The sequence below is a fragment of the Aphelocoma coerulescens genome, chromosome 21 (assembly GCF_041296385.1).
Source record: "Aphelocoma coerulescens isolate FSJ_1873_10779 chromosome 21, UR_Acoe_1.0, whole genome shotgun sequence".
NCBI classification, from domain to species: Eukaryota; Metazoa; Chordata; class Aves; order Passeriformes; family Corvidae; genus Aphelocoma; species Aphelocoma coerulescens.
This window is the reverse complement of record NC_091034.1, coordinates 454272-481789: the sequence shown is the minus strand read 5'-3', so window position 1 is coordinate 481789 and position 27518 is coordinate 454272. Positions and strand designations below refer to the sequence as shown.

Sequence of the window (27518 nt, the reverse complement as noted above, 5' to 3'; positions counted from 1 at the left end):
CCTGTTTTCAGCACTTCCAAGCCTGGCTGCATTCTTCCCCCCAAAACTCCTTTCAAACAACAAGACAGAGCTGACCTGACAATAGAGAAGCAGCTCTCCCCACTCTCCGTGTCTGTCCCGCTCCCTTCTTTTATTCCTCTGCTCCAGCTCCTTTCTCCATGCCCTTATCAGGTTGATTAATACTCATTCTGGACGATCAGATGTCTGGTAATTCAAGCTTTTACAGCACTCCATGCCATAACTCTCTGTAAGGCTCACACATTTCACCAGAAAGCTTTTTGCTGACTGTTCATCCTGGGCATTCAATAAGACATTCTGGACAGAGGTCCCAGCTATAAAACTCTCGTGTTCTTCGGCTGCCAGGATGGGAATTTGGTGACAGTACAATTCATTCATTTATTTAATGATCTTAACATCAGCCTGAGTGGATAAAGTATGCTTTGGCTGCAGCAAGGCAGGGATGGGGCTGTGCCAAGGGCCAATTGTTTCGGTGAATGCCAGCGACGCCAGGTACCGCTGCCACGGCCACTGCAATGAGACGGGGTGGTTTGGGGGAAAATGGGAATCATTTCAAGTTAAACGTGGTGCACAACCTCATAAAAGGAGATTATTTGTGCAGATGAACTTTTTCAAAATTAAAAAAGTGTTTTGGAAATGTAATCAATAAAATTAAGGCAAATAGTTTAAACTCATCGAAACTTAGGCTTTGTGATATTTGAATATCAACAAAAATTAGGTCTTTTTTTCTTTTTGAAGAGACAGACATAAAGGCACTTTGAAATTGACTTTAAAACACAACAGCTGAATTATTTGCATTCACAACTATAAAATATGAAACACAGAGCCCAGAAAAGCTGAGGATTTGGAGAGAGACCGTCCAGTGACAAGTATTTATAACTGCGTGAGCACTGGTGAGGAAAGGTGACACAAATTGAAGCTGGTTTCATATTATACAGCAAGTGGAACTCAAGATGTCTCACCAGCTCAAGAAATACTACATCCAAAAGCACCTTCCACACAAGCCTTGCCATGCTATACCTGCTGAAATCCCCTTCCCAGCACGTTCCAGAGCTCAAGGTGCACCATCAACTTCACATTAAAAGTCACAATAAACAGGCTTTAAATTTGGTTTCAGTTCTTGAATTCCCCCCAAATAAGTAGTATAGGTTACTCACCCTCAGCTACAAGAACCCTGCTGAGTTCCCTTTCCAATATAATATATTGAGTCAGCCCAATGATTCAGCTGCACATTGCAAAACAAAGTGTCCAGCGTGGAGCCTGTACATTACCCCGAACAGGAATTCAAGACTTCCAGGAAGTTTTCAGGCCAGATTTCAGCCTGAATTTCACATCAGACCTGACAGTTCTGTGGAAGATCTCATGGCAGCCCCAGGACAGAAGGGCTGGGTCTCACCACTCAGTGGAAATGCACTTTTTTTTTTTTTCTAGAAAGGTCCTTTCCTCAGGATGCTTAGGAGCCTTCCCAAGACAACAGTTGCCTAAAAAACCAAAGCTGAAAGTAGCATCACGAAAAAAATCTTTCCCTTTGATGCACAGAGGAAGAGTCTCCTGCTTAGTCTGAAAGACCAAAGACTTCTCTCAGTTTTGCCTTTTGGCAACAGAACAAAATAAGCCCAGAAAATGCCAGTTTCAAGGCACAGTAACTTCTACGACTTATTAATAACACATAAAAGAGGGACGTGGTTTTCAGACCACCATCAGCAAAGCCATAGCATCAGCTCAAATGGATTTTCACCCATCACCAGTGACACAGACACTGCAGTCAGACTCCTCTGACTCCTCTGAGTAACTCAGTAACTCACAGTCACCCTCACGTGTAAATCAAACCCAAACACACAATCATCATCTGGCAACCCCAAACAGAGCAGTCCTGCAATGTTGATTGGTTTCCACCTTCCAAAAGCTTTCCAAACTCAGGAAAGTCTGTGTTATTTAAGACCTTTAACTGCCATTAACTCCTTGCTCGCTGTTCTCACCATACCAAGAGCAAACTCCAAGGCTGGCAGGAAAATTTCTGTCCATATTCTGACCATATTCGGTCCCCTCCCCTGCTAAAAGCAGGGATGGTCTTTGTGCTTCCAGCTTTTACAGCTATTCCTGTGCAGACACTCCTACTCCAGAGCACGGGAGTCTCATTCCTGCTGAGCTCAAGCACTTGGAAAGGAGCAGCTGCTCGCTGCACCTCGACAAGTCCTAACCCATTTCAACACTTCACCAACGGATTTGGAGAGCGCTACTGGGATCGGTCGAGGATGGGATAAGTTTTTCTTCCAAGACACACATTCTGGAAGCCACTTGGCTTTTTTTTCAAGCCTATCTAAAGCTCTAGAAATATTTTAACTCTCATGTAGACAAAGGAAACACAAAGGTGTTAAAACCAGCAATCAAAACATCTTATTTTTGGTGGCAGAACTGATTTAAACCTGATACTCCGTGTGGGGAAACTTGTCCTTTTCTCTCCACCTTAACTACGCAGCAAACAAAGGTAAAAACAACTCCTCGGGTACAATCGAAATACAGAGCGTGTAATTTTCCTTTCAGGAAAGAAAAAAAATAATCATGCTGTCCCATTAACCTAGTTACATGCCCAGCAGCAATTTGACTCAAGTCCCATCAGCAACAGCGTGCCATCACCTATTCCAAAAAGAGGGAGCGTGCCCTGGGACACCTTCCAAAGGTAAAGAATAAACCATAGGAATAACATGCACCAGAAAACTTCACTAGACTAAAATCTGATTTTGCTCTTCTCCCTTTGATCCTCTTCTTTTTTAGGAACACATTCTATTTTCTTCTTCCAGCTGCTCCACATCATCAGCTCCTATTTGGGAGGCAAAACGGAGTCCAAGGTCTGGGAAGGAAGGCTGTACAGAGAAGTGCTTGAAACTGCAGCAAGTGTAAAACACAGCACCGTGAGAGTCTCATCAACTGTACTCCCTTAAAAAACAAGAAGAAAAATTAGTTGCCCTGGTTCCTCCAGACCACGGGGCACACGACTCCCCCCACACATTCATGCCTTGGAACAAACACCAGTTTTCTCTTCCCCATTCATTCCAGAAAAGCTTTTGCAATTGCCAGCAGCCACATTCAAGTCACAGATAAAGTTTCCTACCAAAGCAATGCCTGTAAAACAGTGATACTACCCATCTGTAGCTCCCCAGAGTAAAAATTCCAGCAACTCTAATCATATTAGCGGATTTACACACAACTAAACTTGACAGTTGACTAGCCCTGAAATTGCTGGATTAGGAGAGAAAGAAAATATAGGTTACCTCTGCCTTCTATAGGGAGATCTTCACTGCTAACCCCTACTACTAAACAAAAGTGGAGCAAATGCACCAGCTCAACACATCCCAATGTTTGCTAACAACATGGAAAAGCCTTTCAGCCTGAAAATGATGGACAAAATCCATTCGCACACAGATAAAAATCCTTCTATGTGCCAACATCTAAAGGGGAAGTTACTTGTTCTGAGTCTCCTGTTACTCTCTCAACAACTTCTTACACAAACTCTGCTCCCAAATCAGAGCTGCTCATTAAATACATGTATATTTAAATGGATAAAGTAACCTTCTACCACCAACTTCTGCCAGAGAACATACACAATCATGTCCTTGGATGTGAGGAGAAAATAAGCCATTTGAAATCACATTTTTTGAACGGTTTTCTCCAAGAAATTTCACCACAAAAATCTTACAAAGCTGGTAAAGTGACATATCTGTGCGCCAACATGATTGGCTTTTGTCATTAAATAAATTAAAGCTATTGCTGCTTGAAAGAAGACTAAGATGTGCCAAGGCTGGGAAACATCAACAGGGGAGATGGCAGAGAGGGCTAAAGGCACTTAATTTTTTGGCAACACGCTCCCCAGTCTGTGCCCGTTCCTCCCCTGCAGAGGAGCCACCACCACGGAGCAGCAGGGAAAGTCTCTTTTCCAAGCTCTTCTCCTGCTGCTCTGACCCTCCCAAGATGTTTGATCCCCACAGTTTCAACACTTCTAAACAGAAACACTTCCCAAGCAACACCTCTGCCCCTTCCTCCCCTTCATCCAGCCGAGATCTCAGAACATTCCCTCCTCAACTCAGAAACACGGAGAGCAAGGAAGGCTTCTGATCTCAGCCTGGTCCCTCCTTTGCACCTCTCACCACTCCCTCCCTCCCTCTTGGGACCGTAATGCTCCCGACACCTTCCTCACACACAGCTGCCACTGGCATCTGGAAGAGGATTTCCAACTGCACTCCAGTCGATGTCAAAGCAGTGCAGGGAGTGCTTCACACAAGAGCCACGACCACGCTCTCCAAGCTGACTTTTGTGCCCAAGCAGCTTCCGAATGCCTCGTCCTCAACAGACAAACCCCAGAGAGCACAGAGCTGCTCCATCACATAGTCTGGGAAAACACCCCTCGAAATGGAAGTAAGGGAGGGACGATGACATTGGCTCCAAACTTCCAGAGGGGATCACGGCAACCCAGAGACCCTGACCCCTTGGCGCACGCTGCAGATTCTCTCCTGGGAAAAATTATTGGGCACTTTCTCCTCCAACTCAACTCTGTTCACAGAGAGACAACAGAGAACCCCATGCACCCAAATCCTCCTCAGGAATCTTGATTTAACCAGATCTCCAAGGCAGGCCTACTCTGGCCTGGCCTGCATCCCAACACTGGGCAAGTACTGCCAGGAACTCACCCCGACTTCTCACACAGCCTCAGACATTCCTAAATGCCATCCTCTATTTCTTGCTGTCCTCCTGGGCTTTTGGGAAGCTGCTCGCATCCAGAAGATGCCACCCAACACAGCAGGAACCAGCACATCACTTTCTGAAAGGGACTACAGCACAGTTAGCTGAACAATGCAGGAAAAACTAAAACTAAATTACTGAGGCAAAACACACATTTCCTCACACAGCAATGGTGGAATTCACACAGAAATCAGTCCCCCAAACACTGATCCTTCCTCTCTGCTTCTCAGAAATTGAATTAACAAGGAGGAAGAAGAGAAAAAAAAAAATTAGTAATGGTCTGTTGCACCCTGAGCCTGCTACGACCTGCAATAACCTGAGGAACACCCAGTTTTTCAGAGATGCCCAATCCCACACAGAAGCAGCCACAGGGATAGATTAAAGTCAAGCTTACTGGTGCCTGCACATCAACTACCAGGAACTCCCTCCAAACGTGAGGAAGTTGGGAAAAGAAAACAAAACCCTACTGACACCAGCCCCGAGCTGCAGAGGGCTCTGACAGAACAGTGTCACATTAACCAGCAGCTGGGGGACCTCACCCCAGGTGCCATCCATCAACCTGGCTGTCCCTTACAGGCCAATGTTTGCTCTCGTCTGGGCTGGGAAGAAACTGGTGACTTGATTATATCGATCCACAAAATTTATTCCCAGCACGGGGACTTTTGAAAGAGCAGCTTAATGTAACACACACACAAAAAATACTTCACTCCTAAGTGGGAGAGTAAAGAACAGGGTGTAGTGTGACACGTGTCAGAAGCACCATCGAGGTAAAACCACAAAGGGCCACAGTGCACTTACAGCACCTTTGTTAATGTACATTTTTATGGAAAGAGTCTCACTCCAGACTTCACTGGAACTTCTCCTGCAGAAGCAGTCTGGGAGTCAAAGCAAAGGAGGGCAGATTGGGATTTATTTTTTATAATATCCCTTCTGTGTGTCGTTTCACCCTCCCTTGTCCTTTCCTCCCAAATAAGGGTCAGAATCCAACTGAAGGATTTATCCATACTGACAACTTTTTAGCACAATTTCTGCCTGAAATCAGGTTTGGCTGAATACTCACCACTGCCAGAGCCACAAAAGTATCTCAACTTACTTTTACACAGAAAATTTAACTTCTTGAAGCCGCTGTGTTAAGGAAATACCTCACAAGTCTGTCTTGTCTTACAGCAGCTTCAGTAACTTCCTATTTACCAGGAAACAGAATGAATCTCACATCCAGACATTTCTGCTCTTCACATCCATTGCTTTCCAGCTTCTCCTTCTCCCAAAAATATTATTTTTTTTTTAATTCCTTCTTTCTCCTGTATTTTAATTTTCCCTCCCTCGTGCCTTGCTACATGCACATGCTGAACACTTCTCTCTCACACAATTCTTATTTTTTTCCAATTACAGAGATATTGTTCAATTTTATGATACATTAAGTCTGAAACCACAGACCAAAGTTCACCGGTAGGAAACTGTTTTGGTTTAAAAAGCCCAAGTCAGAGAAACCTGCAACTCTTTTATCTGCTGTGAGGTAACAGTGGCTCAACAGTTGTATCAAAACAGAGAGGGGAAAAAAAAGAAACCAAAGAGGGCTAAAAATAAGGCTGAACTCAGATGACCCCCTGCACTCCAGTAAATCAGGGATGAACTCTGCTCCCCGAGCCTCACTCAGAGCAGCACTGAGAGGTAACAGCTTTTGTTTATAATCAAACACAATTTGGTGGAGGATAAAACCGGCCAGGGCACCTGAATAAGCTTCACCAGGACACCTGAATAAGCATCGAAATTAAAGTGTTTGTATATATTCCAAGCAGAGATCAGTAGTTTAGGAGTTAAGCAGAGATATCGGTCAAACACAATGTTTTCAAAACAGGCTTGTCTAGAAATAAAAATGAAACGTTGTCATTTTAACCTCCCCACTTCTGTAACACCAACTTGTCATGTCCATCTAACACTTCTCCCCACCTCTGTCCCTCCTGCTCACGGTGTCATTGGGTCTCCAGGAGGGGACACACTGCCACAGCAGCCCCAGCTCCTCCACGAGCTTCTCCAGTCTTTCCAAGCCCTTTTGTTTTTAGGCTGTGCTCAGAGTAAACGCAAACTTCATCCCTCGTGTGCTTCATGACCTCACCGAAAGCAACAGCCACAACAGCACAGCCCCTCATCGGACCCACCAGGCTCCCCCTCAGCAACACCCGGAGAAGTATCCCAGGGAATAAATAGAGAGCTTTGGAAAACCCAGCACAACCCCAGAGCCAGGCAAACTTCAGCCTTCAACTGTCAAGACACCCAAGCACCACATTTCCCGATAAAAAAGCCCTTTCCCAGACAAACCAGCACCTTGCTGGGACGATCAGCCAGGCACAGCCTGTGCATGCTGGCCAGCATTCCCACTCCAACTCTTGGCACATCCCTCAAAACTGAGCAACAGTTTTACTTACCACCACCCTGCTGACTCTACTGACAGCACCTTCCCACTTTTTTTATTCCTAAAGCACCCGCTGGATTTACAGAATAGCACAAACCAGGCAAAAATCACCCAGCACAGAGAACGTCCAGGGGTTTTCACTTGACCCAAACAAATCTGTAACGTCAACAGTCCCATGATTTAAGCAATGAATTTGTTGTCATGGAAGGGGTGATTCTTGCCGGAAGCTCAAGAAAACAATGGACCTAAACTGATTATAAAAGGGCTGGGTTTTCCCACCTCCAAATTGAAAGTGAGAGCAGCAAAATGCTGGCACATAGGGAACGCAGTTCTGAGAGCACAGGCAGCACGGCACAGCCCTCGGCACGAAAACCACCCTGCACTTCCACCTTAAAATCCAACTCACCGCCAAACGTTAATAGGAAAACACACTCCCGACCGTCCCTGCACCATTCCCGGATAACACAGCACGGAGATATTCCACAAAGTGTGTTTTTCACTTCATACTCCCCCCAAAACTCCAGGGAGGGGGGGAAGAGAACAGCCAGTTTGCCACGGGATGATGTCGGACGCTGGAAACAAAACCTCAGGCCGGCAGGCACTTTCCTGCTGATCCCTGCAGTATTTCCCTCCTGACTCGGGGCCTACTCGCAGCACAGAACCGAAGACCTTTAAAAAACACTCGCAGCCCCCGCCAGCCTCTCTTTGTAGCAGCGGCCGCTGTGGTGGGGGGATTTTGGGGAGTGGGAGCCTCCTCCTCCTCCCCATCACGCGTGGCCTGGCAGGGAAAGCCGCACAGTGAGACATTCCACCTGAGGTTTATTCCCACCAGCCAAGTAGGAAAAATTAAATAAAATAAAATAAATCACATGAAAATCGTCCCCAGCTGTAAATAAAAACGCTGGGTTTAAATTCGCCTGGCAAAACAACAAAACCAAAGCACTTACCTGGGCAAGACCAGAGGCAAAACTGAAGAACGATTTATAATTAAAAGTTTACCCTTGGGGTCACCGCTGCTTTGGGGGAGGGGGAAAAGGGACCCCCTGGAAAGCGCTGAACCCCCAAACCAGCCCACTGGGGAGGTGGACGGCCCCCCTTACCCCGCACCATCCCAGCAGGTGCAGCCCCCTTTGCAGGGGGCCCCACACACAAACAGACACACAAAAAAGAGCCGGGAACCCTTCAACAACCCCCACCTCACACACCGCCCCGGCTCCGGGGGGCCCCGCGACCCCCAACCCTCCCCCCGTCTGGGGGGCCCCGCGACCCCTCACCCCCCACCTCCCCCAGGCCTCGGGGGTCCCCGCACCCCTCACCCCCCGGCCCCGCTCGCTGTGGGGAGGGGCTGTCGCCCCCCTGAACCCCCGGGGCAAAGGATACTGCTGGGGCGGCTGTGGCGGCAAGGCCCTGATGTTGGGGTGAGGCGCCGGCGCCGGGTGAGGGGGAGCCGGGGGGGGAGGCGGCCCCGCCGCCGCCCCGCTCCCGGGGCCGGTCCCCGCCGCCGCCGCCGCGCCGGGTTTCAAAGCCGCCTTCTGCGGTAAACTCATGGCCAAGCGCAGCCACCACCCCGCGGCGGGGAGCGGGGCCGGGGGGAGCCGCGGAGCGGGCCGGGGGAGAGCCGGGGCAGCGCGGCGGGCCGGCACCGGCGCCGGTCTCCGTGACAACGCGCCTCCCGGAGGGCTCGGGAGAGGGGCCGGCGGGGAGGGAGGGAGGGAGGGGAGGGAGGGAGGGAAGGGGGGGCGGCTCAGGCCGTGCTGCTCATGAGCCGCCGGCGGCTGGGGGTCGCGGTCGCCCTCGCCGGGGGCAGCGGAGCCGTTCGCGGCGGCGGCTCGGGGGCGATGCCGGCGGATTTTCCTCACTGGAGTAGCGGAGCATCAAACATGGCGCTGCGGCCGCCTCCAGCTGTCCGGCCGGGCGGGCGCTCGGGCGCCTTCGGGCCGCTCCGGAGCCGCTCGGCCCAGAGCCGATCGGCGACCTTCGGCTCTTTCCGGAGTCGCTCGGCCCCGCGCTGATCGGCAATCTTCGGCTCTTTCCGGAGTCTCTCGTCAGGCAGAGCCGCTCGGCAAACCTCGGGTTCTTCCGGAACGGCTTTCGCGGGCGCAAGCGCCCTGCCCTGCTCCCCCTCCCTCCCCGCTCAGCCCAGCACCTCCCGTGACCCCGGCGCTCGGTAAACTTCGGCTATTTCCGGAAGACGAAGGCATGAGAGAGTTCGGGAAGCTTCGGAGGGGCTCGGAAGAGGGATTCCCGCCCCGCTCCTGGCTCTTCGGAGCTTCTCGGCTATCTTCGGAATCCCTCGGGATCGGCGCGGGCGTAGCTTCGGGCACGCTCGGCTCGGTTCGGCGAGACTTCGGCAACGCTCGGCGGTGAGGGACTGGGCCGAGGCTGTGAGGGGGCCATGGGGTCCCTCAGCAGCCACCCCACCGCGGGCTTCCCCTGCCCGAAACCTCACCCCCAGCCCCAGTTCCTGGCTTCTGGAGGGGATGGAAGCCGGGCACCCCTGGGACCCCGTTGGCTCTGAGGGATCCCGCAGTATCCACCCCACCGCGGGCCCGAGGAAGAGGCTTACGTAAGAAACCTCACCCCCAGCCCCAATTCCCAGCTGCTGGAGCAGCTGGCAGGTGCCACACTGCAGCCCCTCTTGAGGGCAGGCAGTCCTGAGGGTGACAGGGTGGCTCTGAGGGACCCCCGGAGCCCCCAAGGCAGCCCACCTGTGGCAATGGGGACCCTCCAAACCTGCCCTTGTGGGGAGAGATGTCCACCTGGTCCCATGGTCACACCAAGCCATCACCCCCCAAGGGTTGGCCACCACCACCATCTTCACCATTTCACATCTAACCTGCAGAACCCTCCTCACAGCCACCACCTGAGCTTGGCACCGGCCAAAGTGGTTTATACCATCTCAGGGAGATAAAAAGCACCTCAGAACAGATTCCAGCAGCTACCAGATTGTCCTGGCTTGTCCTTCCTCGCCGCTGGCCGCCGAGGGCTCATTCCAACCTGCTGGCACCTTCGCGTTCCTGCCGTGCCGCACATCCCAGGGAGACGCTCCCAGCACCTTCACTGCGCCCGCAGGTATTGCTGCCCCTGTCACCCAGCCTGGGGTGCTGCTCTAGGAAACCTTCCCAGAGTTTGTGTCCCATCTGCTGCAAATTCTGAGCAGCTGCAAGTTTAGGAGGAAGATAATGCTTTAAAGCAATCACAAATAAACCCTTAAACGTGAAAAGCTTCTTTTACTGAAGTGAACAGCTCTCGTGGTGGTGTATTCAGGCACCTGGAGAGTAACTGGTACAACCACAAGCTGAGAGGAGAGATATCTTGTGCACTAAAGAAAACCTACCCAAGGAGTCACATCTGTCCTTGCCTGTGCAATGGTCCTGTTTCTATGCAGAGAAGTAATTTTGAGTTTTAAATATAAATCTGAAGGTGGAGAATCTGGACTGGGTGTTGTTCACTGGAGCAAAATTCAGCACAGTGGGCAAAAAACAGTAGAAGGGTCTTGAGTACATTTTCCCTTTGGAGTCAGGCTCTGAGTTATCGAACAATGGGGTCGTGCAGGGGAGGTTTAGGACACACAAGGATCACAGTGTATCCAGAAGCTCTCCCTCCTCCTCCGAGGTGTGTTCTCAGAAGGAAAGCTGGGAGCTGCCACACAGGTCTCCATTAAAAGCAGCCCTGCAACTGGAATATTTTCTTACTTACTCATGTGCTACCCGAGGGTACAGCCACCTCCTGCAGTGCCAGCAGGCATTAGTGGGGCAGGGGAAGGTGACTCATGTGCTGCTTAGTGTCCCTTTCTGTGCTCTTTGTTCTGCATTGGGGTAAGGGAAATAACCTGTGAGGAGGTGAACTCATACATACCTCACACTGCCTGTGGGAAATGGGGGGAAATAGGAAACACTGAGATTTTTGTTTTAAGGGGAAAGAGCCCAACCAAGCCCTGCCAGCCTGTAAAGAAGTCCTGCGTGGGGAATATTTCCATCTGAACCCGGGAACAAATATTTAGAGGGGGGTCTGCCTGGTTTTGTCTGAGTCAGTTTTCCTCAGCAGCCTTCAGCCTGCCATATTAACTGATTCCCCACCAGGAAAACTGAAGAGAGAAATAAGAATGACCTAAAACAAAGGCCAAGTACTCCTCCACTCCCCAAAAATGGGAGAACAAAGGAGGAACTTCTCTAATGGTATGGGATTTACCCAAAGACTAACAGATCTCCCAGCACCCCAGAGAGCTGCTTCGTTCACAGCACACCTCTCCTGCTGGGAAGACGATTCTCCCTCCACGGCTGGTAAAGACTTGGCTGTTGTAACTTGGAGGGTGCAAGTAGAGCTGTGTGTTCTGGGGGGCCTGGTGCCGTTCCGTGACCACCTCCTGGCACGGCCCCTCTCCGGGTACCCCCCTTTGCACGGAAGGAAATTAATCTCAAAAGCAAATTGACATCCATGGCTGCCTCTGTTCTACAGAAATAGCTGCCTGTAAACACAGCTGCAAAAGAGCTTCCGAGCTCCAGGATCTTTGGATATACACTTTTTGCCTGTTTAGAAGGAAAAAAAATTGGCATTTTCACCATATTGTCTGCTGAAGCTCCCAAAATGTGCTGGCCAGGAGAAGGAGCCAGGCTCCTGGCTCTGTCTTAAAGCCCTTCCCAAGTCAATGTCTCTCCCCAGCCATGTTTTTCCCTTCTTTTTAATTTTTCCTGAGAAGAAAAAGCAGATATGTCTCCCTTCTACCCTATGTAGGACGATTTGGCCAACAAAATCCTGCAGATTTTAGAGCCTGAGTGAGTTCCAGCTGGATTCACACCCTTCTTCCCGCCTCTCCATTTCGTTTTTCCTCTTTTTCCTGCTAGCTTTATTAGCACCTGGGAACCAATGTGTCACCGTGGGCAGCTGCAGCCTACAGTGCTGAGCTCCTGTTTCAGAGCATCGCCAGCACTTTTTCCAGTCCCACCAGTCTCTCGTGTACCTGCCACAGCAGAGACACAACCCCACAGCACAGAGCGTAGTAGGAATGCTGGAGCTCTTGGTGAACTTAGGAAAATACAGGATCGGGGTATCACTGGAAAATGGCTGTTTTCCTGGAGGGACACTCATGAAGAGGAAAGCATAAAAGCACAAAGCCACGGTCTAGGAGTTAGTGAGGAGACGCAGCCTTGTTGTTGCTTGGCTCAGAGTGAAAACTCACAGTGCTCAGAATGAGCAGGTCCCAGCTGCAAGGTGGGATTTAGAAACCTGCTCCCCACCTCCCACTCCCCGTCCTCCTGCCTTCAGGAAGGTGTGGCTTTTTTCAGAGAAGCTTTTGCCCCTAAAATCTAGTTGTCCCAGTAGGTGACCTCAGCACTGTTGTGATGTGACAGGGGTTAGATCCTACCTGGAGGGAACAAAGCGGGAAGGAGAAGGGCAGTTCAGATGGTTGGGTTCAGCCTCTCACCTCTCAATAGCTGTCTCAGCCCCACCAAACCTATGAACAGCCCCCATTTCCAGCTCCATTTGGAGGCTCCAGCATGCTCCAGGTGCATGCTTTCACCCAACGCAGCACAGCAGCACCTCCCTCTTTCGGCTTCTCCTGCTTTTCCTGCACAGATCCTCTTCCAACACCCTCCAGACAAGAAAACCCCCCACCATTAAAAAAAAAAAAAAAAGGTCCTGCTTGGAGCTTTCCCCATTCCTCCCCCTGCCCAGGCTCAGCCCTCGGCAAACGTCTCAGCCCTCCAGGGCATAGCTGAGCGCAAAATAAAGCAAATACCACCCAGGACCAGGCAAGCCCACACCAGGCGCTGGCACAGAGCGGGATGATTCACCTCCTGCCCGCCCTCCCTACGCCCGGCAGCCTCCCAGGGAGGAAAACTCCTGCCACCCGCTCCCAGCCCGGCACGGGGAGCCTTGACCACAGCGTCTCCCACCACAACACAGTTAATGGTCACCCTCGAAATCCTTCCTGCCCTGGGGCTGTCCCTGAGCCATCACCTGCCTGGTCCCTCCCTGCGAGTAAGCCCCAGAGAGCCAAAGTACTTCCTTTTTGGATGGTTAAACCACTTCTAACAGCATCTCCATGTGACGCCTGTGCTCCCTTCCCTGCTCCTTGCAGCTGGGAAAACACCCTCTCACCCCAGCCTCACTCTATTCCTCTTTGCCTTCGACCCACGTTGCTCCTCTCTTTCCCTAGGAATGCAGGTATTCCACCACAATTTAAACACGCGGGGCCACATCCAGACCAAAATAGGACTCTGGTAACATCCCTGGCTCCTGCCAGCCCGGCACTGGAGTGTGCAGGCAGCGATTTTCTCGGCTCCACCGCCCTCTGCGGGTTTGCGCCATTTCCAGGCACATCTCAGGGAAAACAACGGCCACGGCCGCTCCCCAGCGCTGCAGGAAACCGAGGGCCTCACACCGAGTCGTGCAAGCAGAAAGTGAGTGCTGTTACTACATTTCAATTCCACGTGGGTGAGAAAACACGGTAAAAACAGTCAGAGAGGTATTTTAATGTCTTATTTACGCAACACCCCTGTCCCCGGCTCACTGCTGGCTCAGTCCTGCCCCTGGCAGCAGCAGAAACACTCTGTATTCCCAAAAGTTTGTTACCAGTGGGCTGCAGCCTCCTAGTTTTTCCCCAAATCCAGTCCCGATAACAATTCCAAGGCTAAATAGCAAAGGAGTACCCAGCACTTGGCTTCTTTTATGGCCACCAGCTCTGCCAGGGGCTGGGGTGAGGCTTGCAAGGAGCCTGCAGCCCAGATCCTGCCTTGCATTTTTTGGGCGAGCCTGATGAAGCCATGGAGCATCTGCTCGGAGAGAACATTGGCCTGTGTTACAGAGCTGGCAGCAACCCACCAGCATCACCAGGCCATAAATACGGGAGTGTAGTGGTTTGGCCCAAAATACTCATTACTGTTTGGAGAGAAACCTGTGCGGGGCCTGTGCCGCTGGATCCCAGCACAGCCCAGCTGGCCAAAAACTCACCTGGGAGGAAGGAAAAGCATCCGGGAAAGACCTCCCTGCCGGGGAGCTGCGCAGGGCCATGCCATAGAGGTGGAAAGCAAAGAGCAACCTGCAGTGAGACTGGGGTTTTTGGGCAAAAACCCCTGGCTCTAGCCTCCAAGGGAGGCAGCAGTCACCAAGTGCAGGCTGGAAAAAGCCTCCTTGGCTCAGTTTTGTCAGCATGGGACGGGCTCAGTGGTGTGGACAGGGAGAAAAGCATAAATAAAGGGATGCAGACTCTCCTGCTATAAGAAAGTATGAGTTGTGATCAGCTCCAAATCCAGTAAAAAGTATTTATTATTTCAATTACAATAAGCCCCACGCGTAGGGTGAAAAAATAGTTACAAAAATTCAGCCCCTTCCATCCCCTCCCTTTACATATAAATATTAAAAATCCCTCTAGGTCTCTGCACTGTCTAGAGTGACAACACGCAGCACCTGAGCTCCTGTCAGTGCTTTCCCCTCAAAACAAGTATTAAAAACATCTCTTAAAAAAGTCTCTCAGCCTGATCCTGATCACTTCTCAAACCAGCTGTGGAGGGACAGAGTTTTGGGGCCACATGGTGCTTTTGGGGCTTGCAGTTTCCCAGGCAGAGGGCAGGCTTGGCGTGAGAGAAGCAGGGGCAGGAACCGCCTGCACTTGTCTGGGAAGCTTTTGGGCCAGGAAATCCTGGCTGGCCTGGCTTCAGAGGGGACAGGAGGTAGAACAGGATGCTTCATCCACCCCATCACCACCTTGGTTACATCTTTGGTTGCGTCAATTTTTCCCTTTACACTCTGAAATTAAAGCTAATCCCAGGAGCTGCAGCATCCCAGCACAGTCTCTGTGACTTGCAGCATCCTCCAGCCCTGTCTCCAGGCCCACTGTCCCTAATTTTCCCATCAGCATCCTCTGAGGATAGTCTCTCCCAGAGAAACACAGGATCCAAGACTGGAAAGTTACATCCACGGCCCTACCCAGCTTCCCTGGCCAAGGGACTGTCACCACAGGGTACTGCATCTACAGCTGCACTAAGTAAAAAAAATTAATAAATATACTAATCTTGTACTAAAAAAAGGCTTTTAAATGCATTTTCCCTGAAAATTTCCAGTGTATTCCACAACACATGAAAAAAAAAATATATTTCCCTCCCCCAAAAATATATCTAAAAATATTTTCCACCCTCGTGTGCGCATCTTTGGAGACAAGGTGGTACACTGGGTGTATTTAGACACGCAGACAAACCTGCCACTGTTGGGGGTTCCCTTTATCGCCTCTGTAACAGAGGGGTTTTGCCAGGTGGTGGGTCAGGCTGAGCGCTGTGTGTGTAAATACGGGCAGCGCCCACGGACACGTGTGCCTCGACACGTGGCCCGGGCACGGTGGGAAAGAAGACACCCCCAAGCTGAAGTCATTTCACCAACAAGCAGGGGATAAGGAGTTTTCACAGTGGATTGAACCTCGGACAATGCCGGGGATGCAGACACCGCTCTGGCTGAAGAGTTGGGCTCTCCGTGGCACGGAGAAGTGGTTTGAGCCTCAAAGGACTGGGGAAGCCCAGCTGTTGGCAGAGGGTGAAGCAACCAGCCGCTGGTTCCCTTGGGCACTCGCCCATCACCAGACTTCACACTTCTTGAGGGGGTTCATGGGGGAGCCCGGGGGGCAGCTGAAGTGCTCCGCGAACTCCTGGGAGTTGGAGACTGTGCCGATGACGCGGAAACGCGAGGGGCTGTGGGGATCGGTGATGAGCCCCTCGTGTGAGCTCTCGGGTGTGCGAACCGAACACCACACCTGCAAATGGAGCGCGAGGGGCCTGAGTACTGACACCCACCACCATGGGGCCAGCTCAGTGCTGAATCCAACCCCTCTGCCTGCGTGATGGGAGCCAAAGCAGCTTGAGCTTCAGTGTTGTCTTGTTTTCTAACCAGCACCACCCCAATCCCATGCTCCATCCACTACATCATCTCCAGAGGACTCAGTTTTGCCATCACACCCTCCCAATCCCATCTGGGCATGCTCCACCCGCAAAAACCTGTGTACCCACCCTCCCAGGGTCACGACGTGACCTACCTGTGCGAAGCCAACGAAGAAGAGCTGGTAGTTGGTGAGGCCGAGAGTTGGGAGTGTTTCTTCATCCCCATTCTTTTTCAGCCAGTTTTGATATGCCTGAAGACCAGGGAGCACAGGCGGCTCAAGAGACAACACAAATCCCACCACACCATGTTCCCCTTTGAATCTCCCCAGCCCCATGGTCCTACCCGGTAGGCGGCCTTGAGGCCCCCATTGTCAGCGATGTTCTCCCCGAGGGTGTGCTTGCCATTGACCGCCTCGCCGTTGATGGTGTAGTTGCTGTACTGCTCCACCATGCACGCTGTCTGACGCTTGAAGGCCTCCACCGAGGAGTTCTTCCACCAGGGACGCAGGTTGCCATCTTTGTCATATTCCCGACCTGCAAAAACACAGTGGATTCTTCATCTCATACTGGCCACCTGTTCAGCTGCCCACCCACCTGGCCCTGGTCATACCTTGGTCATCGAAGGCGTGTGTCAACTCATGGCCCACCACCACACCAATCCCACCAAAATTCAGGGACCTGCAGGAGGGTAATGCAGAGGTTAAGAAAGCAGCCTCTGCTCCTCACAGCCATGAAACTTAGCCTCAGATTTGGGTACAGGAGGAAAGCTGGGAATCCTGCCCTCTCTGTTTTCCCATGGCTCTTACTTGGGGGATGCACGGGTGTAAAAGGGAGCCTGGAGGATGCCAGCAGGGAAAACAATCTCATTCTTGGTGGGAGAGTAATACGCGTTGACTGTTGGAGGTGTCATGCTCCACCTGCAGGAACACAAACATGGCCAACATGGCAACACAAACCATCACCAGTGTTTGCTCCAACAACATCCACTTTTGTTGCAAAGCTGTTGTCCTAAATTTATCTCCCCACAACCAGCACAGGCTGGCGGAGACCAAATCCCAGTGCTCCAGATATGCTGATACTCCTCAATGAATACAACAGGGAAGTGGAGCAGATGACTTACTGGTCCCGGTTTGGCGGTTTCCGGAGCTGGTCAGCCGTGACCCTGGCTGAGAAGTTGTAAAACTGCATGACGTTCTCAAAGTAGAGGTCAGACACGGCCTCGTACTGCAAAGGAACAAGGCTTGAGTGGTGTGCAGTGATTGCCCAGCCCCACTCCTCCCTCCACAGTCACGTCTGAGCCTCCAGAGCCAGCAGAGTTATGACTTCTCCTGTTTCTCCTCCTCTCCAACATCTGTGGAGTCTCTGGAGGACAATGAATCACCCTTATGGAAAACAGCTCCTCCTTTTCCCAGGCAGGAATCCCAAGAGCCCCAGCCACCCCAGGACTGGCCCACAGCTCTCTGGGAAGGCCCTAGAGAAGGGCCAAGGACATCAGTGAGACCCTTCTGGAGGAAACCTGGGGTTCAAGGCTGCCCTGAGGTCATGGTGATATGGGCACATCCTGTACGTCCTGTAGAAGACCCAGGGGACATATCTGACAACTCACATCATTAAAGACTTTATCCAGCTCCTTGGGGTCCATGATGAACTTGGGGTAGCCGATCATGTTGTAGATGGCGTCTGCCTGGAGGGTGACAAGGACCAGAGTGTTTTTGGTGCCAGAGATGGAAGGACAGGCTCACCTGGTTCCACCATCCTCCACCCTCACCATCTCCCCAGTGCAGCCACCAGCGCCTCACCTTCTCTTTGGCTGATCTCCTCGTCTCTTCATCCATCCACTGCAGGGTCTCCAGGCTTTCCTCGAAGGCAGTTTTAATCTCCGCGATCATTTCCTCCGCCTAGACAAAACAAGGCGGCACAGTGTCAGTCCAGAGAGCTGGCTTCCTGTCCCAGAGAGGTCAAGGACCTTCACACCACAGGGAGGAAGAGGCTGGGCGGCCAAGACAACGCATAGTGAAAAACCCGGCACACGGACATGCACAGCGAACGCAACAAGGTGGACAGAGAAACATTGTCTGCCCCGATGGTTCCACCACTGGTGAGGCTTTCCCAGCACCGGGACTCGCACGCTGCTGCCTTGGGGACGTACCACCTGCTTGCTGTCCTCAGCAAAGGTGGCCTTGACAAACATGGCCCCCAGGGCGAAGCCCAGGTTGTTGTCCGTGTCACTGATGCAAAACTTCCAGCGTGGGAGGCAGCTCTGCATGGGACAAGAGGTGGTCATCAGTGGTGGCATCGAACAAAGCCCTCCACATTCCCACCCCTTGCTCCACTTGGCCCATCCATCCCCCCGCCACCCCAAATCTCTATTGTTTGGATGCCACATGACAGGGCCTTGACATCACTCGAGGGCCCTGGGGACTCCGCCCTCACCTTCTTTGTCCCATACATCACTTCCATGAATTTTTCCTCAGCATCCCGGAAGCGCTGGTCAAGGAGCGGGCTGGTTTTCCGCACCAGGTTCCAGATCATGTAGTTGTTGAGGAGACTGTGGTGAGAGGCAGTGAGTAGGCAGCAGCACATTCCTGCCCACCCTGGGCACCTGCGTCTCTGTACAGGCTGGGGGTCCTTACCACTTATCCGTGTGCAGGATGAGGTCAGAAACCTGCTCCAGGTACTCCTTGGCATAGACCACAACGGGCTCTGACTCATTGAGCTCCACAGGGTAGAAGACCGTGGAGAGGAAGGGCATCCAGTCCACAGCCGGTGCCAGCTCCTGAAAAAGCCACAGTGCTGCTATGGACCCAAAAACCATTGCAGGGGGTGGCAGCTGCTTCTTGAGCTGGAATCGGCTGCATCAGTCCCCATGTGATGGATTCAGCTGATTTTGCAGAGGCCAGTTCCTGTAAAAGCAGCATCCTCAAAAGGTTGGAGGGGAGTAAACAATTTCCTCACACAAAGGAAAAGAAAATGGGGTGGGTGTCAGAAATGTTGACACAAGTCATTAGAGCTCCTCTGGGGACACCAAGAGGTGACCTGGCTGATGTCCACAGGCAGCAGTGCCAGGAGGACATAAGTGCTGCAGTAGGACAGCTTCCAGCCCCAGGGGTGGTCCGGAGGCTGGGAGGAAGGGTCAGGGTGGGATTTCCCCAAGGAGGACATGGGCCAAGCTACTGCGCAAGAGCTTCCCAGGCTGCGTCAGCTGGCGTCTGGATTCCCCAAGGAGCTGCGTCACCTCCACGGTCCACCCCGCTTCCCAAACCACAGCAGAGTGAGGAAGCTCACCAGCTCCGTCCCTACCTTTAGGTCTCCTGCTGTCATTTTATGGTAGATGACCTCCTCATCCCGGTGCTTCTCCTGCGGGATGGTGATGTTGGCCAAGGCCGTCTCAAAGTCCAAGATCTGCTGCATCTGCCGCCGTGTTGACTCCTCATCGGTGCCTCCCAGGAACATCCCCAGCTGCACCATGTAGTTCAGGTACCCGGCGAGCACCTGTGTGGTCAGACAGGTGGGATCAGCGTGGCAGGTGCCACCCACCCACAGCATCCTCCCAGCCAACCCACGTTTCCCCCAACACCTTCACCTTCTCATTCTCCGTCTTGTTCAGGTAGTAATCCCGCGACGGCAGGCCCAGCCCCGACTGATCCACCTGGATGACGTTGCTGTTGGAGTTCTTGGAGTCGGCGCTGACGTAGACAGAAAAGAAGGGCGAGGTGCGATAATGTGCTGTCACTTCCCGCAGCGTCTCGTTGAAGTTGTCGCCAGCCCAGGTACCGGTGATGTTCCAGCCACCCAGCTGGGGACAGACAGCAAGCAACTTTTGGGTAAGAAACAGCCACCTGGAATCACTTCAATATCTCCTCAATATCCATCCTGGGGGGAAACATCTTGCAAGAGGACTAAGAAGCCCCAGTATAGGATTATAAATCCCTGCCTCTGCCTGCCTGACCTGGGGGACGCTCTTCTGCAGGAAGCACCGAGAATGGAGTCTGGAGGGTGCTGGGACTGCCCACGACTGAGCTTTTCCCCCCATTTTGCAGAGGGAAGATGGCTTTTCCACAAGGACTGGGACAAACCTTTTGGATGAGCTCTGTGAGTGGGGTAGCACGCAGTTCCTCGATCTTGCTCTCATTCATGCAGGCTTGGTAATAGCGCTGTGCTTTGCGCTCTGCCTCGCTTGACACATTGGCCGTGGTGTTTTCTGTGGGAGGGACCCAGGGAGAATCACAGGGGGCCCCTGGGATGGGCATCCACTGGAGCCAGAAGGATTCAGCCCCATTTTGTGCAAGGCTAGGTTCCAAAAAGGCGCCAAGGATTGTCCCAATAGTCCCCACCATGCTCCCAAGAGCATCCCATTGGCCCCAGCCCTTCCTGGCCTCCTGCCCCCCCATCTCATTTCCCACCCACAGTGACTGCCCCAACTCTTTGGGGACAAAAGATAAAGAAAGAAAGAAAAAACAAAAAGCATTTTTCCAGCAGCTCTGGTATTCCTAGCATCATCCAGCCCCGGGTGCTGCCCTTGCCTCTGAGCTGGTGCCCCCCAGCCCTGTATTATTTATTCCTGCATAAAGGAACAATAAACCCATTTTTCTCCTCTGCCTCCAAAACCTTCCTTTCATGTCCCCAGCTAAAATTCTGCTTCCCCAGAGGGTTTTTGGGTTTTTTTTATTTATTTTCCTGATGACACAGCTTGCACCTTTGGCTTCCCAGCTGTGTGGTTTTATTAACTAAAGGTCCCTCAGCTCCAAGGAATGCAAGGAAATGCCGAACGCGACCACTTGGCTGGCGGCCCAGTCTCTTCTCCCGGTAAAACCAGCGCCAGATTTCTGCGGGAAAAGCCAGGGACGAAGCTGTTCCCGCGCCACCCCCTTTCTCTCAAAAGACAACACTTTTCCCAAACCTTCTCTTTCCAGATAATCAGCCCTGGCGCAGTGGAAAGTGCTGATAAGGAGCCAGTTGTTTGCTCAAAGCTTGAACAAACCGTCCCCGCCAGTTGCTCGGATAAGCCGCTCTGCTTCGGTGTTCGCACGCACAGGCTGAGCCCAGGATCCTCCCTTTGCTGGGGGAGTTTTGGCCACCCAAAAAATGGCCATATTGGCAGCCAGCCCCCCAAAAGGCTGCTCACAAAGGCTGGAAGCTATAGGAACAGGAAAAACGCATATCCTTGGGGCGATACTGGGGCACTGCAGCCTCTGGATGCAGCCTGAAGTGCAAATCCTGAATTTCAGAGCTCCTGGGAATGCCACCATGGTGTTTACAGGGCAGAGGCCAGGACTCTTTTCTCTACTTGGCACCAAAAACTAGCAACACCGCAGTCAAAAATCTCAGGACCATCTAGGAGAGCAAACACAGCCAGGACCTGTTTCTCAATGTCCTCACATCATATGTGTCACAGACTGGTTTGATACTGGAGTTCAATTCCAACCTCACATGCACATGTTTTTGGCATCCCCTGGACCTAACAGGGCCCCTGAGCAATGCTGAGTCCCACCACTCCCAAGCACTCACCCAGCAGGTGCTTCATGATGGCCTGGTTGTGCTCCCAGAGGTTGTTGAAGGTGCCCCAGCGCGAGTGACCATCGGGGAGGGGGTTGGCCTTAATCCAGCCCCCGCAGGCGTAGCTGAAGAAGTCCTCGCAGGGATTCACGGCGCGGTCCAGTGAGCTGAGGATGGAGCTGGTGACGGAGATGCAGGCTTCCGACAGGCACATGGCAGGCGGCCCTGGGGGGGGGCAGGGATGGGTTCAGCTCCTCTGCTGCAGCAGGATGAGCAGCACCACAGAGCCTCCTGCCCTGCACTGAAGGATGCGGGCAAATACCCCACCTGGTGCCTGAGCATCCCACCTGGTGCCTTAACACCCTGCCCTAGGGCAAGCAATATGGACTAGCATCCTGACCTATGTCTGAGCATCTGGCCGAATCATCCCATCCCAGGGCAAGCATCTCAACTTAGGCCCAAGGATCCTGCCCAGTGCCCAGTCATCCACCGTGCGGTGAAGGATGCAGGTAAACGGTCCATCCTGTGCTCAAGCATCAAGCAACAGGATAAAGGATCAGAGGAACACCTTATCCTGCATCTGAGCATCTTGCCCAGGGGTTAAGGGGTGCAGGTAACCATCCCATCTTGAGCCCAAAGATCCCGCCCCACACCTGAACATCCTGTTTGATACCCAAGAATCCTGTCCTGGGGGGAGGGGTGCAGGTAAGCATCTCACCCTTGCACCAAATATCCCATTCTGGGAACTCTCCAGCAACCCACCCTGGTCAAGGGGGCAGGATCCCTGTGCAGCTATTTGCTCCAAGCTTGAACAAACCATCCCCACCGGTTGCTCAGATAAGCTGCTCTGCTTCAGTGTTCGCACTCAGAGGCTGAGCCCAGGATCCTTCCTTTGCTGGGGGAGTTTTGGCCCCCAAAAAATGGCCAAAGGACTTACTGGCTCTGTACTGGAAGACGAGTCCCAGCAGACAGGCCACGAGCAGCACCGCCAGCACCCCCACCAGCACCACCAGCTGCTTCTCGGCACGCGTCCGCTCGGCCCAGCAGCCCCGGCTGCTCCGTGAGCTGCGGAAGTTCACCTGTGGGAAGAGCAGTGTCGTCTCCCCGCTGGCAGAAAAGCTCACTGACGCAGCCCCCATTTTGCTTCCTACAGCCCACAGCACGAATTAGCCCCGGCAAGGGATCCGTCATGGATCGGGCTGGGAAAGGCAGCAGTTGCCTTCCAGAAACCGGGCAGGAAGGGCGGCACAATGGCAGGAAAGGGAGCGGGATGAGCGTTTCGGAGGGCTCACCTACTGTCCCGTGCCACCCTGAACCCCTCCTCAAGCACAGCGTAACCCCATGGCTGTCCCTGTCCCCACTGCCAGCACTGGGACAGGGTGGGGGCTGCATCGGGAAGTGCCTTAACAGGATACTCCCACTCAGCCGAAAAACATCCCCAGGAAACATCTCGATGTGACGGCAAGTAGAGACGGCCCCGCCGGGAAAAGCAAAAACACATTTGGGGCAGAAACCACCATTCTAGAGACTGATGGAGCTGGGATTGGGGCCAGGACAGAGAGCATCTCTTCAGACCTGAACCTTTCCCGGTGAGGCTGGACACTGGCAGCCATGGGGTTTTTTCTTGCCACCCTCGGCCCTCTTTAAGCTGCTTTCCCACTGCTTGGGGAGAAATTACCTAATCCCCTTCTGTGTGCGGACAAAATTCCCAGTGCTGCAGTAATTGCTCACCCCAACCATGCTGGGAAAGGGTTTGGGCAGCAGAAAAACTGGGAGGTGGAGTGTTGAAACAGTGGAGGCAGGATATGGCCCTGCTGGCTCCCCGTGCCAGGAGGGGAGCGAAGGGCAGCAGTGGCAGGAGCCAACACGGCTCTGCCCACACTGGACTTTACCCTCCAGACACTAGTCCGAGGTGGAAAACCCTTCTGCACCCCCTTTGCTGCTTGCCAGCACACAAAATGCCCTTTTTCCTCCCTAAAAGACACATGAAGCTATACCTGAAAGCCATTGGGGTATCCATCACCGTCACCAAGCGAGTCCAGGGGGTCTTCATCGTCCAGTGTTGCCCGCTTGTAGGTCGACATCTGCACAGGGAAATCGGCAACAGACCTGCTCAGCGACCCGAGGTTGAGGAAGAGGATGAAGGACAAGGAAGATTTACACACCTTCTAAAGCCCCCTTCTCCTCCGGGGAGCAAAATCCCGAATGGCTCTGAGGTAGTAAAGCACTACACAAACGCCTGAGGAAGGTTATGGAAAGCAAAGAGGGCTGGAGCCAAGAGCTGAGCAAAGCCCGAACCCGCCTCACTTTCCCCCGGGGCCGGGTTGTGCAACCTCCCCTTCAGCCTGGAATAAAGCCGGATCCACCTCCGCCCTGCAGCGGGGAGAGGGACCCCCCTGTGCCAGGGAACCCCGGAGTGCCAGGCACCTGGGAAAGGCTGGCAGCAGAGAAAATGGCTTTTCACCCTGACACTACCGCCTCGCTCGCGCTCCACGCCCCATCTGTGAACCCTGCGCACCGTGAAACACCCTGAGTCGTCCCTGCGAGAACCCAAAGGCGACAGCGCCAAGAATTTCAGCTGTGGACGGGCTCCCTCCCGGCGCCGTGTCCCCCGGGCATTATCTTGTGCCTGTGCCCGGCTCTTATCTCATCCCCGGCAGAAAAACAAGGAAAACCTCACGGGTTGGCAGCCGGCCCTTATCGTGCCACCGCCGCCGTTTCCTTCCCTCTGGCACTGCCCTGCTATCCAGCCAGATTGTCTCCCGATGGAGCAAACAACCCTCAACTCCCCACCGAGGGGCTGAGCACCCCAAAATCCACCCTGACCCTGCCACCGATGGCCCGAGCGGCACCACTCACAACCCTTCACCCGCAATCAGCGCAGGGAGGGGGTTTGCACCCATCTGGATGTCCCCATCCCGCTGCCATCAATCCCAAAGGGATGAGTTGATCAAAACCCCGCACAGTCGTGCCTCAGTTTCCCCTGGGAGAATGAAAGCACCGGTTCTCAGCCTGGTTTCCAATAGCAGCATTCCCAAACCTCCCTTTGCACACTTAATAACAAATCTCATCCTCTCCCTGGATCCCATCCCCTACCCGGATCCCAAATCCCAGCCTCAGTTTAATTAACCACAAACCCACCTGGGGAATAGAAAGGGTTAAAACAAAGATGTGGTTTCCCTCCTTGGTTGTACCAAAATCTCTGTTTGCAGCCCCAAAATCTCCCCTGGGCGCCCGCCTGGAGCCTGAGAACCGTGTGGCGAAAGAGCCTCAACTGCAAGATTTTATCGCGGGGAAAATCTCTGTTTAGATCCTATTTTTTTCCAACCCCTTTCACTTTTTTCCACCTATTTTAGTACTTCGCACATGGCTGAAATTGGCAGCTCCGAGCACAAATCCCCGCTCACGTGGTGGGGGGGACCCATGAAGCCCCCACGGCTCTGCAACACCAAATTCCTGGAACCCCAGCTTTCACTCCATTTCCTGAGGAAATGCAATTTTTTTCCCCTCAGCGATCCCCCACCCCGCCTACCCCAGCCTGAAACAGAAGGAGAAAGACCAAAAAATAATCCCTTTCTGTTCTCCTTTCACAAGGTATGTGCTGGCTCAATGCTGTACAAGCCATCCAAACTGAGGCCGAGCTCCCCCAAAACGCCCCCGGGAGGCACTGGGATCGACCCCCAGCATCCTTAATTTGGGGGGAAATTGGGCCCGGGAGGTATTTTTAACACCCCTATCCTCCATATTGGGGGCATAGTAGCACCTATGGGTGCTCCCCACCCCTCTCCAGCGGGAGCACCCCTTTTCTGGGAGCAAAAAGAGGTAGTTTTTGTCATACACCTCCCCCCTCCAAGCTGTTGCTTGCTTCAATCCGAATAAAAATGCGTTTTCCCAGCTCCAACAGGGTGGGGGGCACCAAGGGGTGCACCCACACTTTAACCCCCCAGGCAAGGCATTTCCACTCTCTTTACAAGAATCTCAGCATTACCTTAAATAGCCTGGTTTTGCCCCAAATCGCTCCTTCGCTTTATAAACAATAAGCCCCACGTGCTCGGAGCCCGCACCCCCCCCGGAAGGCTCGGGGGGCACCCAGCGCCCGGCTCTGCCCCCCCGGGGGAGCCCCGAGCCTGTACCGGGGCACCCCGAGCCTCCGCCGGCTGCTTTCAATTCCCGTCCGGGCGCCATTTCGGAGCAACCACGGCCACGATCGCGATGGCGATTCCTCGCCTCCCCCCAGCCCCCCAACCCCCCCCAACTCCACCCCGAACCCCCCCAAGCCACCCCCGCGCCCCCAAAGCCCCGCCTAGCAAAGCGGTGCCCACCGGCCCCAGCACCCATAGGTGCCCCCGCACCTCTACAGCCCGGAGTCAGCGCCCAGAAAGGCTCAGCCTGCTAATTAGGATGTCCGGGGGTAATTAGCAACCCCTGGTAATAATTAGGGTGCCGGTGTTAATTAGGGGTCCTAGGAAAGGAGTTTGGGGGGAGGTTCCAGTTTTTCACGGAGCCTTGGCTGGCGAGAAATTAATTTTTCAAAAAACGCTTAAAAAGCAGCAAAAAAAGGGTTAAACTTCACCAAAAAAAAAACCCACCAACAAACATCCCCCCCCCCAAAAACATTAGGGAAGAGAACAATCCAGTTTGGGGGTGTTCGCAAACAGCCCCACAAAAGTGGGTTCAGCTGGGTGGGGGGCGCCCCCCTCCCCCCTTTGCAGAGGGAAACACGGTGCAAACCCCCGCGGGTCTGGGTCAAGAGGGGATTCGGGGTGCGGCGGGAGGGCTGAGGGGGGCACCCACTGTGGGGTCCCCACCTGGTGAAGCCAGTGGCCACAGAGCAAACGCGGCGGGGGGGGCCCGGGTGGGGCGCTCGGGGGTGCAGCAGGGGTCCCTGGGGGTGCTGTGGGGGTGTCTTAGGGGGTCCCTCGGGATGCAATAGGGAATCCCTTAAGGGCCCAATGAGGGTCTCATGGGGGTCCCTCGGGGGTGCAAAGGGGGTCCCACGGGGATGCTGGGGGGGTCCCCTGGGATGCAATGGGGGGGTCCTATGGGGTTACAAAGAGCATCCCATGGGAGATGCATCACCCGGCGCCCCCTTCGGCCAAGCGCCCCCCACTCAACCTCTCCCAAATTTGGGGGTGTCGCTGGGCCCCCCCACTCACCATGGCCGTCACCCCACTCCCGCCAGCCCCGGCCCCGCTGGGGCGAGCGCCCGCTGAGCCCCGGCACAGCTCGTGACGCCGCTGCGGCCTAGCGAGGGTGGCGAGGGTGACGAGCAAAGGATGTACCTGGGATGGGAAACCAATGGGGCCGCGGAGGGACGGGCTTCCCGCGCGCCTCCTTTAACTCTTTCGGGGGGGCCCAAGCCCCGTTTGGGGGGGCCCCACGTGCCCCGGCGCTGCTGGCAGCATCCCCCCGAGGCAGCCCTGGCTCGCCGGCCGGCGGGGGATGTGACGTCTCGGGCCGAGCGCGCAAGGCGCGATCCCGGGGCGTGCGCTTGTGCAAGCGCGAAAGCACGTGGGGTGCGGGGCCGCGGGGCTCCGGGCGTGCGCTCGTGCAAGCGCAGTCGTGCAAACACACGAGTGCGTGACCGTCCAAACCACGCGCGTGTCCGAGCGAGCGGTGCCACGAACAGCCCAGCGCACGCTTGTGCGACGGGCACACGTGCAGATGTGCAAGAGTGTGCACGGGCGGCCGTGCGAGTGTGCGAGAGCGCGGGCGGGTGCTGCTTGCACGCCTGCAGCTGCGTGTGAGCGCACACGCTCGTGCACGCCGGCCGTTGTGCGAGCAAGCGTGCCAGCGTGAGCTGTCCCGCACCGAAAAGCACCGGCGGCCGCCCTGCCGCGGTGACAGGGATGGGAACACGCGGTGCCACCTCCTCCCCGCGGTGCCACCTCCTCCCCGCGGTGCCACCTCCTCCCCGCGGTGCCTCCATCCCTGCGCTGCACCGACGGGCTGAGCACTGACATGCTCATCACACCCACGGGGCTGCG

The 27518-nt window shown here is 53.9% G+C and overlaps 2 protein-coding genes and 1 long non-coding RNA gene across 15 annotated transcripts in view; 1 reads left to right on the top strand and 2 right to left on the bottom strand.

The window, feature by feature from the left end:
• EIF4G3 (eukaryotic translation initiation factor 4 gamma 3) overlaps positions 1 to 8754 on the bottom strand; it is a 142656-nt gene extending 133902 nt beyond the window's left edge. For 6 of the 8 annotated variants that reach the window (XM_069035125.1, XM_069035127.1, XM_069035129.1 and 3 more), the window contains exon 1: positions 8549 to 8742. In XM_069035125.1, the coding sequence (XP_068891226.1) occupies positions 8549 to 8715 (167 nt within the window). In that variant the 5' untranslated portion in view covers positions 8716 to 8742. Of the gene's footprint in view, positions 1 to 8548 lie in introns of all 8 variants that reach the window. The other 2 variants (XM_069035132.1, XM_069035130.1) reach the window with 2 other exon arrangements.
• A 580-nt stretch (positions 8755 to 9334) lies between these two features.
• LOC138121555 (uncharacterized) lies at positions 9335 to 14745 on the top strand. The gene is made up of 3 exons (XR_011156214.1): positions 9335 to 9531; positions 10011 to 10240; positions 13329 to 14745. It is a non-coding gene; the product is annotated as an uncharacterized lncRNA (long non-coding RNA).
• Positions 14420 to 26957, bottom strand: ECE1 (endothelin converting enzyme 1). 6 transcript variants are annotated; one of them, XM_069035192.1, is made up of 18 exons: positions 26814 to 26957; positions 23529 to 23615; positions 22469 to 22610; positions 21544 to 21756; positions 20112 to 20236; positions 19619 to 19831; positions 19336 to 19527; positions 18669 to 18811; positions 18469 to 18583; positions 18185 to 18295; positions 17835 to 17933; positions 17642 to 17719; positions 17156 to 17259; positions 16842 to 16952; positions 16646 to 16713; positions 16379 to 16569; positions 16191 to 16286; positions 14420 to 15911 (listed from the first exon to the last, which is right to left on the bottom strand). In XM_069035192.1, the coding sequence occupies exons 2-18, from the start codon at positions 23613 to 23615 to the stop codon at positions 15735 to 15737; spliced, it is 2265 nt and encodes a 754-aa protein (XP_068891293.1). In that variant the 5' UTR covers positions 26814 to 26957; the 3' UTR covers positions 14420 to 15734. The 6 variants fall into 6 exon arrangements, with proteins under 6 accessions (XP_068891293.1, XP_068891291.1, XP_068891297.1 ...); XM_069035190.1 differs by lacking the exon at positions 26814 to 26957 and adding an exon at positions 26688 to 26794; XM_069035196.1 differs by lacking the exon at positions 26814 to 26957 and adding an exon at positions 25884 to 25902.
• Positions 26958 to 27518: the final 561 nt, after the last annotated feature.

Excerpts from the sequence above, each read along its gene's own strand:
- ECE1 (XM_069035190.1), bottom strand. Across the intron at positions 16,953-17,155 it reads AAACCGCCAAACCGGGACCA|GTGGAGCATGACACCTCCAA; the intron begins GTAAGTCATCTG and ends GTGTTCCTGCAG. Across the intron at positions 15,912-16,190 it reads TCTTCGTTGGCTTCGCACAG|GTGTGGTGTTCGGTTCGCAC; the intron begins GTAGGTCACGTC and ends CTCCATTTGCAG.